The 10,952-nt window shown below is 32.8% G+C and overlaps 1 protein-coding gene across 3 annotated transcripts; it reads right to left on the reverse strand.

Annotated features, from left to right (window-relative positions):
* Positions 1-286: 286 nt before the first annotated feature.
* On the reverse strand, positions 287-4,982 carry LOC108453752 (probable L-ascorbate peroxidase 6, chloroplastic/mitochondrial). 3 transcript variants are annotated; one of them, XM_017752040.2, is made up of 12 exons: positions 4,604-4,979; positions 4,363-4,509; positions 3,860-3,980; positions 3,677-3,777; positions 3,503-3,590; positions 2,638-2,705; positions 2,465-2,551; positions 1,891-1,965; positions 1,733-1,810; positions 1,549-1,653; positions 897-971; positions 287-711 (listed from the first exon to the last, which is right to left on the reverse strand). In XM_017752040.2, exons 1-11 carry the CDS (start codon positions 4,862-4,864, stop codon positions 942-944), a joined length of 1,161 nt encoding a protein of 386 aa, XP_017607529.1. In that variant the 5' UTR covers positions 4,865-4,979; the 3' UTR covers positions 287-711; positions 897-941. The 3 variants fall into 3 exon arrangements, with proteins under 3 accessions (XP_017607529.1, XP_052884486.1, XP_052884485.1); XM_053028526.1 differs by lacking the exon at positions 2,465-2,551; XM_053028525.1 differs by lacking the exon at positions 287-711 and having other exon boundaries at positions 896-971; positions 4,604-4,982.
* Between the last annotated feature and the right edge of the window lie 5,970 nt (positions 4,983-10,952).

Here is a 10,952-nt window from a genome sequence, read left to right on the forward strand (position 1 = left end):
AAATTTATATTTTTTTAAAACAATCTCGTTATAAATTCTAATCATATTTAACTTTTTTATGCAATACTTAAAACTATTCATAACCAATCCCCAACTCATAAATAAAAATAATACACTTTAATACATTCCAATCTAGGTCCTTTATTAATAATATAAAAATTAAATAGTGCATTGATTAAAATGATTAAATTAATAGTAAAAATTATAATATTTTTAAGTAAGTTTTAAAAATTAATATATTATTACACAATTAAACCCTTAAATAATATATATAAAAACCAGAGCATTATGACCGTACCTCTGGAAGAAATAACATTAGATGCTCATGAACCAATTTCAACAAACGTCCAAATAGATATTAGACAAGCAGCACGAGAGCAAAAAAGGAAATTAAAAACAAAATGCTCCTACCATTAAATGAGTTCAGTTTCAAACACTGCTGACAATGATAATAAGAAGCAAGAAGAAATGTCAAAATATAATAACCAATAGTTGGTCGGTAGAGCCTCATCGGGGCTTCCACCAAATACTTCCTCTACTACTCCAATCTTCTGCTTCTCTCTCTTCAATTCAAAAGCACTCGAATTGAATTTTATTTTCTCTTTCCTCTTTCAGTTTTGGACTTCGAAAAAAGTTGTGACATGTGACCTTGTATTATTATAACACACGACCCCACTTCAATAACCAAGAAACTTGTCTTTCTTTTTAATCCTGCAATAAAATCGTGGGAAAAAGACAGACAAGATGAACAGTTTGCACATGTATAAATCTCCTTCAGAAGACTGCTTCAATCATGGGGGAGGGGGGGGGTATTGACATAGAAAATGCAATCAATTTTAGAAATCAGTAGCTATAGATATATGATGAAGATAATATAAGATATTCATGGTTATAACCTTCATGTCAGAGCACTTGGCGGCCAACTTTTATGGTGCAGCACCTTATCTGGGACCATCATCTAAAACAATGCCCTGATCATCAAATGTAATCAATTTTAGATATATTATGATGAAGAAGAAATGAGTTGTTTTTCTAATTTAACTTAATAAAAAGATTTTTTAAAATTCTATTTACCATTTCTATCATATATAATTGTGTATGAAACTTGAGTTAAATACATATTAAACATGAGCGTGGAGAGATAATCCTATAAAAAAAATTTCAAAGGAGTGCTTAAAAAGCAAGTCTAGATGACAATGATCTTCCCAAAATGTTCAAATTCAACCCCTTCTCAATTCTAATTTTAAAACACTAGAGTTCGAACTAATCAGAAATCTGGTTTTCGATTTAACCGGTTTAACCCATTATTTACCAATTGAATCCGATTTATATCAGTTCATCTAACGTAAGTTCCAACTTGATAAATGAATCGAACAAATCATCGATATTCTATTCGACTGACAAGTATATGTTTTACCCCATGCACCATCTTAAAAAAAGAAGAGTTAATAATAACAGGAATTAAAGCCTAGCAAAGTAGCAACTTTACTAATTACGTTGTTATTCATGAAAGTTAAACAAGCATGCAACTATTCTTCACAAACCTACCTCTGGAGGGTTAAATTTGGCCCCAAGGTTGCTAAGTTTGGCATGGGCTTCTGCATAATCCTTGAAGAATGTCTCTTGATCTTCAGCATATTTCTCAGCATATACCTGCAAACAGAGTAATGCTCAGCCAAAACTGTGATTATATATATTCTTACAGGCTTAAATTGAATTTCGATTTATTTACCTTGAAAGAGGGATCTTCAAAAAGAACAGCATCAGTTGGCAACACAAGCAGATCTTCATCTCTTTTAGCTTTGATATCCTGTATGTATGGGTAAAAGAGAATCAGACGCCCTTACATCTCTTCTTACTCGAAAAGACAAAGTGACTTCAATTTCAGACCTTGAAGTATGAATTGTCAAACTTCAACCATTGCACCGTCCAGGATTGTCCTCCTGGTGCTCCTGGTCCATCTTTCTGTAATTCAAGAACGAAAATCCTACTTAAATCCTTGCTTGCTGTCACGGGTACAACCATAGCCACTAGGTCTAGAACCCCAACATTCACGTTACACTCAAGGAAACAGATTATCCTAGTCATTGTGAGGACATTAATATATATGATACCCCCGGCAAATTCAGCAACCACGAACAAGATGTTTAAGTTGCTTATTAAAAATCAGGAAAACAGGAATAAAAACAGTTGACAATAAATTGTATCAGGAAGACAATCAGTTTACTCCAAGGAAGAGAAGGACAAACAATACTCAAGATATCAATTTGCAACTTTTGACACTGTAAACTCATGCTTGCAAGTTGCATCTAAAGGCAATATACCCTAGATGTAAAATGGACAAATATACGAGGATATGCCCAAGTTTATTAGTTTGGAGCACTTTCAGCCACTGAAATTTTCATTCTTCTGGGGGTCAGACAAAAAGACTTTTCTATCTAGTATCAAGAGGTTGCTTAAATACCGTATACTTGGTTTCTGGTTTACCCCAACCACTACGTTCTGGTCTGGACCTCCCAAGCGTGTGTGCACCAGATAATGCAACTATTTCCTACATATCAAAAGGAAGATGATAAATATCATTGTGTACTCCATGATAAAGACAAATAACTAAGGATATCTTCCAATTAAGTTTACCTTGTCATTCAATCCCATTCGGTAGAAAACCTCTCGCAGATGATCGGCAGGCGAAGGGGGTCCAGCAGCTAAGCATCAGAGAAATTCTATAACAGTTAGTGGTCTCTAAACATAAATAGAAGATAATGTCTCGATAGCAATGAGGGAAAAAGAAAGCAAGACAGGCCCCAAATTAATTGGAGATCCGCTAAAAGCAATGTTTGAAAATTGGACCATAGGACAAACATGTTAGACCTCCAGTTTCCGTTACAACCTGTTGGACAAACTGGTTTGATATTTCTTGACTTTTTAATAATAATTTAATGTAAACTAAATACATATAGCTTTTAAAAGTAAAAAATACTTAATGTTATATATATATATATAAAAGAGCTTAAAGGTTCAACTCCATTACGAATAAAATTTTGAAATATATAAATGTTTTTACCAGTTCAATCTGGTTGAACCGGTTTTTCACTTGATCGACTATCAGCTGGTTCTTATATGGTTGCCAGACCAAAGAAGCCACGGGTTTCAGATTCAACCAAGCTGACCGGCTGGTCTATGGTCTATGCAGTTGATCATGAACACCAAGTACAGCCGTTTTTTTTTTTTTTCATATGAAGATACATTAAATGCTAACAATGACAGATTTCACAATAATGCAATGAGCTGCCTAGGAATCTAGAAAACTAGTTGCGCTTAAGCACATGATGTTCAAATGATGGTGTAAGCATTCAAGAAGTAGCAGCTCATCTCCCATCAATGGATTACGTGTCTCGCATCTCTAGTTATATTTCTTAACTTAAGAAATCATAAGCACCATGATCTTCCCACAATTTACATTGACATAAGAAAATCATGCACCAATATAAGTTTCATTTACCGGGTAGCCTGCCCTCTTCAGGACACTCATTAGGACCAGAGACATCAACTCTTCCATATTTCATTGGAATTTTGGGTCCCCCAGCCTCCTGCAATTTCAACTTGATTCTCAGTACAATAACTACGTAATCAATAACAAAAAGATACTGGTTTGCACAATAATAGCAAGCATGACCTCAATAGCAGTCGCACTAGCCAACTGGAACAAATCCGCATAAGTTACACCAGAGTACTTGTCCTTGATATGCTGAATAAGATTCAATGCATTGACAAGACCTGAAACATAAACTTATAAGACAACAGCAATAGCAAATACCAAGTAAGCTAATTGCTTTATAAGTAGAAAAGTATATCTTACCAGCATTAGCTGCATGTTTCAGCTCGACTTCAAACCTAAGACTTCCATTGGCCCCACCCCTTCGTGGCCATTCCTCAATGTTCTTGTTGTAGGTACCAGCATCGTGCCACCCTAGACGAACCTATAGAAATTATATCATATTATTACAACGTATGGAAGTAAGCTTGTATTTTTGTTTTCTCAATTCGTGAACAAAATATTCATAAAATAGGAAGGAAACAGAAAAAGGGAAATATATGGAATTTAGGCCCCTTTTTTCCCCTCTGAAACTCCAGTCTTTCCATAGGAAATTAAAACGTGAGAACTCATTTAACAAAAAAATTAGCATGTTGTTTACCATTTTTATCATATGGTACTTCCTTACATCAAGTATGAAATAAACTTCATTAAAATAAAATATGTCTTCATAATGAACCACGAAGCGATTCTTTCATGTTAAAAATTTTCAAATAAGCATTTATTTCATATATTCAACAATAAACAAAGCGAAGCAGTGTCCATACCAGAATAGGATGGCAGAATTTGGATTTGAGAAGCTCCTTGATATCTTCTCTAGCACTCTTCAACTGATCAGGATCCGAAGCAGCGCATTTCGGACTGGCTACAGAGCTAAACACTCCGGTACTCGACATACTGACAGCCGATCCCCTCTGTTTCATCAATAAAAAAACAAGATTAGTAAAGAAACAAAAAGAAAGCATACCTAAATCCAAAAGAGAAACAGAAAGGAAAAAAAGGTAGAACCTTGTGGCGAGAAAGAGGAGAGAAAGCGAGGGATTTGAGAGAAGAAGAGAAAGAAAGGGAAGTGGAACGGAGAGAAAGTCTAGCGGCGGCGGAGGAAGAGGAAGAAGATGAAGAAGCGAAGAGACGCAAAGAGGCGGCGCTGTTGAGAGAGGAAGCCATTGGCTTTGAGTGTTGTTGCGGTAAAGAATGGGAAGGCGAAGAAATAGTGGGGGGAGCTTTGAGCACTAAGCTCAGGTGTGATGCTACTACTGGATCTGCCATGTCTCGCTGTCTCCAATTGTTTTGGACTTTTTTTTTTGGGCCAATGTCGAACGCACGCCTCGCTTATGTTTTGTTTAGAAACCCTGGTTTTGGTCTGTGCCTTTATATAATACCCGACAGCCGCATATTAATAATATAAATTAATTATAAGCTATGGATTTGGGGATTTTGGCTCCGTCGAAAACTGAAATATGCTTTTTAGTTTGTTCTTTTCACACCGTAGACTTGGATTTTCCTTCTAGATAGTCATTTTAAAACTACTTTATTATTTGTTTTGGTTATTTTAAAATTATTTGTTCCGAAAAAATCTAAACGAAAAACTAATTAAAATGTAACGCTCTATCAACTTTCTATATAATTAAATATTTCAAAAATTAATTATAAATCTCATTACTGTCTCTAAACTCAAAATCAACCCAAAAATATTAAACCTTAAACTCTTGTTACCATTTCTATCACAAATATCAAATCCTAAATCCCAAAATCAATAAATTGTAAACCCCATACCAATACCCCATATTATATGTTCTTTCTTCCTTTCCCTCTCCATTCCTTTGATTTTTCTTAACAACCCAACTATTTGTTTGGGTATTAATGAAATGCAATAATAAGGGGAATTCAGGGTCCAATAATTTTAGGTTTAAGGTCTAATTTTAAGGTTATGGATGTTAATAGGATTTTTAAGGTTCAATAATTTTGAGTTTTAAGGATGATAATGGAATTTAGGGTTCAATTATTTTGACTATAGGTTTAGTTTTGAGGTTAAGGACGATAATAGAGATTTACAATTAATTTTGAAATATTTAATTATTTATATAATTGAAAAAAGTCAACAATACATGGTATTTTATTGTAGTCAACTTTTCGCTTAGATTTTAATAGAACGATGAACAAAACAAAAATATTTATTAATGACAATGTTATATTTGCTAAAAAAATTTTACGTGCTCAAAACAATGATAAAATATTTTAGAGTGATTATTTAAGTGGTTTACTTTTTCCTTTAATATATATATTTTACAGAGTGAGATATATATATTGTTAAAATTTAAAACCATATATCTTAATTTTAATAATTAAATTTTACTGTGAAGTCTAATTAATCAAATCATCATTTTAAAATTAATCAAATCATCATTTTAATCGATTTAAATGATTTTAAATAAATAAATTATTAAAAGTAAAATTTAAAAAAAAATTTGTTTCATGGAAGTAGTTTGATATGTCTCTCCAAAATCGTTTCTCCGACCACTGGTAAACCTGCAGCTTCTTTTTTAACTGTATTATTTGTAAGAAAAATTGTGGTGATTATTGTTTCGATCGATTATGGTTTTTTTTCTTTCCCCCTCCTTTTTAAGGCTTCTAGAAACCGACATTTTGTAAAGAAGAGGTAACTTGTAGCAAAATTGAAATTGGCAAACTTTTATTTTTATTTTTTTGTCCTTCATTCTGAGGCAGGTCCTGTGCTAGTTTGGGAGTGTCACCGCATGGACCCAAAACTTTTTTTTTCCTGTTTTTAACATAGAAAATATAAAGGTTCAATTTTATTATTTTATTATTAATATATATTTTTATTTTATTTTATATATTTTTAAAAGGAACCTTAATTTATTATTTCAACTAAGGCACTAAAAAATGTTAAGAGCGACTTGTTCACACAAATTATAGTTATTGGTGTTTGGTGGTAATCAAATTATTTTATATGTTATGTTCAAAATATGGGACATTAGATAGGAGAGATCATCGGTTATCAGCTCAATTGAAAATAATATATATTATGACATTATTAGTGGTAAATTCAGGGGTTGGCAGGGGCTTCGGTCTTTTTTATAATAGAAAATTTTATCTTTTACTTGTTTACAGTTTATAAAATTTTAAATTAGTAACGATAAATTTACATTTTAACCCTCTTAAAAATGATAAAATTTAATTTAATAATTTAAAATTATAAAAATAGACTATTAAAATGATAAAATTATATTTTTACTATCCTAAAAATATACAATTTAATTCTGTCCATCAAAAAATTTTGACTTCGCCCTTGGACATTACCCTTCTACATCTCAAGTTTGTTTGAAAAAGAAATGCTTTTTTAAAATATAAAACTAAAATTAGGAAAATAATTTATATTTTGTAGTGAGCAATTATTTTGTAAAATAATAAAGAATAATCTAAATAAATTGAATATATTATATTATAATATTATAAATTAAAATGCTAAATTTTAGTTTTAATAATTTAAAATATATATATATATACACAAAATAGAATGGGAAATTATGTAGTACCTGTCAATAACCATGATCTCTTTGCATGAGCAGGATATCAAAAGTAAAAGTATTTGTTTCGTTTTCTCCCAGCAAAGAATAAAATAAATTGTGGATTGAATATTAACTTAATTGATATAAATATTATTGTCAACGCAAGAGGGCATGTATTTGAGTGCGTTAAAGTGTATTATCCTATTAATTAGAGGTGTTCAGTCGGTTAATTGACCGGTTAACCTACCCGAAATAACATTAACTGAATTACCGACCCTTCAAAATTCTTAACCGTTAACCGAACCGAAATTTTTTTAAAAAAATCAACCGAACCAAAATTTTTTCGGTTAACCGAATTAACCGAAAATTATATATTTTTAATTTTTGGTTAAAATAAGTATAAAATTAACCGAATTATTTGTATAAAATTATATGTTTTTTATTTTTATTTTTAGTTTTAGTTTTAGATTTTTATTTATTAAAGTATTTGTAATTTTTATGATTGGATTGGGTTGGGTGCTTGGGTTAATATATATTAGATTGGGTATTTGGGTTTATGTTGGTTTGGATTTAAGTGAATAGTGTGCTATTTATATATTATAATTTTATTTATTAATTTTTTCGGTTAAAGTGAAAAATTTTGGTTAACTGACCGGTTTCAAACCGAATTAACTGTTAACCGAAAACTCAAAAAATTATTAACTGACCCCCGACTTAATTAATTCGGTTAACCGAATTTTTTGGTTTTACTCAATTTTGGACACCCCTACTCTTAATTATAAATTATAAAGGGGTTATAAATAGTTCTAAATATTATCTTTAATAATGAGTAAAAAATTATTAATAATTAGATCATAAAATGAGTAAAAAATATGTAATAATTATATTTATAAATTTTATATAAAAATTAAATGAGGTATTAATCGGAGTGATTATAGTAAAGTTCTAAAACTTATAGTATTTGAATTCAAATTTTATTATAATATATTTTATATAAGAATACCTTTATAGTAATATACATTTAATTTATAAATGAATAACATATTCAACTATCTAACAATATAAAACTAAAATCAAAATGTATTTAAAAACAAATTTCACCTAAAAACCCTAAAAAGTCAAGAGTGCTCTCTGAGCATCCCAAATAAATAGTGGTTACTATGGTTGGGCAGCGGACGAGTGGTGACTTGAGGGTATGGAAACAGAAAAGGAATTAGCTTTCCTTGAAGAAGAACTGATCCAGTTAACAGTAAAGAGTTCACTAGTAACTCCGGCAGAAAATCCAACGCTGATCTGCACGGTTTGGACAAATAAATCATATAACCAAGATAGTTTGAGAGCACAATTAAGAAGTGTATGGAAAACTAGAAAGCAATTCGAGATTAATATTATGGGGCAGAACCTGTTTTCAATAGTTTTTGAAGACGAGGATGACTTGGAGCGTATCATGGAAGGCTGCCCTTGGCTTTTTCAAAAACAACTAGTAATTCTTGATTGATTAAAGGAACCACTGGAGCGAGGCAAGATTCGACTGATTTTTTCCCCTTTTTGGATAAAAATAGGGCCATGTCCTCCAGAATGCGACAAAAAGGATCTGATGCATGCGGTGGGATCCACGTTTAGGGGCGTGATACGATCAGAGATTAAAAGGGATTTTTGTCGGCTTAAGGTCAATTTAGATGTTCAGAAACCACTACGAAGAGGTCTGTTTGTCTCTCCAAATAATCAAGGAAAAACCTGGCTTCTTTTCAAATACGAAACCCTACCAACGTTCTGTTTTGGGTGTGGTCGGATAGGGCATTGGGTTAAAGACTGCATGAGTATTTCGTCTGAAGAAAGAGTAAAGACAGAGGATGACTTACCTTATTCAATAGCGCTCAAATCTGAATCTTCTATCAAAAGAAAAGAAAGCATATGGCTCGGGTCCCTGAAAAAGAAAACAATGATACAGTGTAACTATACAGGCATGGAAGAACCAGATAGTAACAGTAAGTGCTATACAAATTCATTGATGCCGGAGATACAGATAGATATGAAGATGACAAAAGTTTCAAAAAAAGACCCAAATGTTCTGGAAGCAAGTGATGGAGAGGAAAATAACAAATTTAATAATGGTATTGATAGTCTTGGAAAGTGTAAGACCACTGTGGAGGAAAAGTTACAGAAAAACCAAAGTAGCATGATAGAAAATCTGATAGATGAAGTGGAGATTAAAAATTATGAAGAACGGGAAGCAACGCAACAACCGAGATATCACAGAAGCAGCTGGCATAGATTGGACAGGAAGGAGAACTTTGATGTAAATATGTCAGAAAGGATCTTGGGTAAACGTAAGTTTAATCACGAAGGCCTAGTTGAGAATGTGACATATCCCACTAATGAAAGTCCGGTTAAAAAAGCAAAGGTAAATAAGGATAGGGAGGATGGTTATGTCAATTCTGATTGTAAGCAGACTGTTTCCCACGTTAGTTTAGAACTAAAAAAAGTTATATCGGCGGCTGCCAATGGGCAAGCCGACCGGAAACCATGAAACTCCTAAGTTGGAATGTCCGGGGACTGGGGAATCCCCGGGCTATTAGGAGATTTCAACACACGTTGAAACTCTACAAACCCCAACTGGTCTTCATAATGGAGACAAAATTAGATCATAGAAGCATGAAACGAGTCAGGAGAAAATGTGGTTTTCAGAATGGGATATACTAATCAGCAACAGGTACACGTGGTGGAATTTGCCTTGCATGGAACGAAAATTACTTGGTTAATGTTCTTAGTTATTCAGAATCTCATGTTGATGCTGAAGTCACTGATGAAGATAACTCAAACAAATAAAGGTTCACCGGATTTTATGAGAATCCACGAGTCTCAGATAGGCAGGAATCTTGAAATCTTCTTCGAAGGCTACGAGAAACAAATTCAAGAGCATGGTGTGTATGCGGTGATTTCAACAAGATTATGTATGCTCGTGAAAAAAAGGAGGCACAACAAGAAATGAAAGGCAGATAGAGGCTTTTCGAAAGGTCTTAACAGATTGTGAATTAGTTGATTTGGGTTATAAAGGCCAGAAGTATACATGGGAGAGAGGCAATTTCCAGAACACAAATATTCGAGAAAGGCTAGACTAGAGAGTGGCAAATAATGCTTGGCTCAACTTGTTTAGTAATTACGAGGTACAAAATCATCCGCATTCATTCTCTGACCACTGTCCGATTCTAATCAAAACAGAGATAAATAGTACACATGATGGGAGAAACCGCTTTAAGTTTGAGTCTTGGTGGCTTATGGAACCAAATTATGCTGATGTTATTAGGAAACTATGAGATGAGAAATTAGGTGATGCTTTTGCTAAATTGGAAAATCTTCGAGCTGGCCTACAAAAATGGGGACGCAGTATCAAATACGCAAAAGATAGGAAAATGAAGAACCTTCGAGATCGACTGGTTCAACTTGATAGTATGGATCGGGACGATGATGTGATAGCAAAAATCTTTGATATAAAGTTGGAGCTTAATTGGGAAATGAAAAAGGAGGAATTGTATTGGAAACAACGGGCCAGAACCAATTGTTTGCTTGAGGGTGATAAAAATACAATGTTTTTTCATAGTAAAGCCATGCAAAGACAGAAGATGAATCGTATCCGGGGATTAGAAGACAAGAATGGAATCCTTAAGACAGAAAGAGAGGATATGAAGACTATCGTTAAAGATTATTTTATGGAGCTCTTTAAATTAAAAGGGTTGGCAACACAAACCATCTTCTATCAGGGGTTAAAAAATGTATCAATGAGGATATGAATCGAATATTAGTAGCAGATTATAAGGAAGAAGAGA

The sequence above is a fragment of the Gossypium arboreum genome, chromosome 5 (genome assembly GCF_025698485.1).
Source record: "Gossypium arboreum isolate Shixiya-1 chromosome 5, ASM2569848v2, whole genome shotgun sequence".
NCBI classification, from domain to species: Eukaryota; Viridiplantae; Streptophyta; class Magnoliopsida; order Malvales; family Malvaceae; genus Gossypium; species Gossypium arboreum.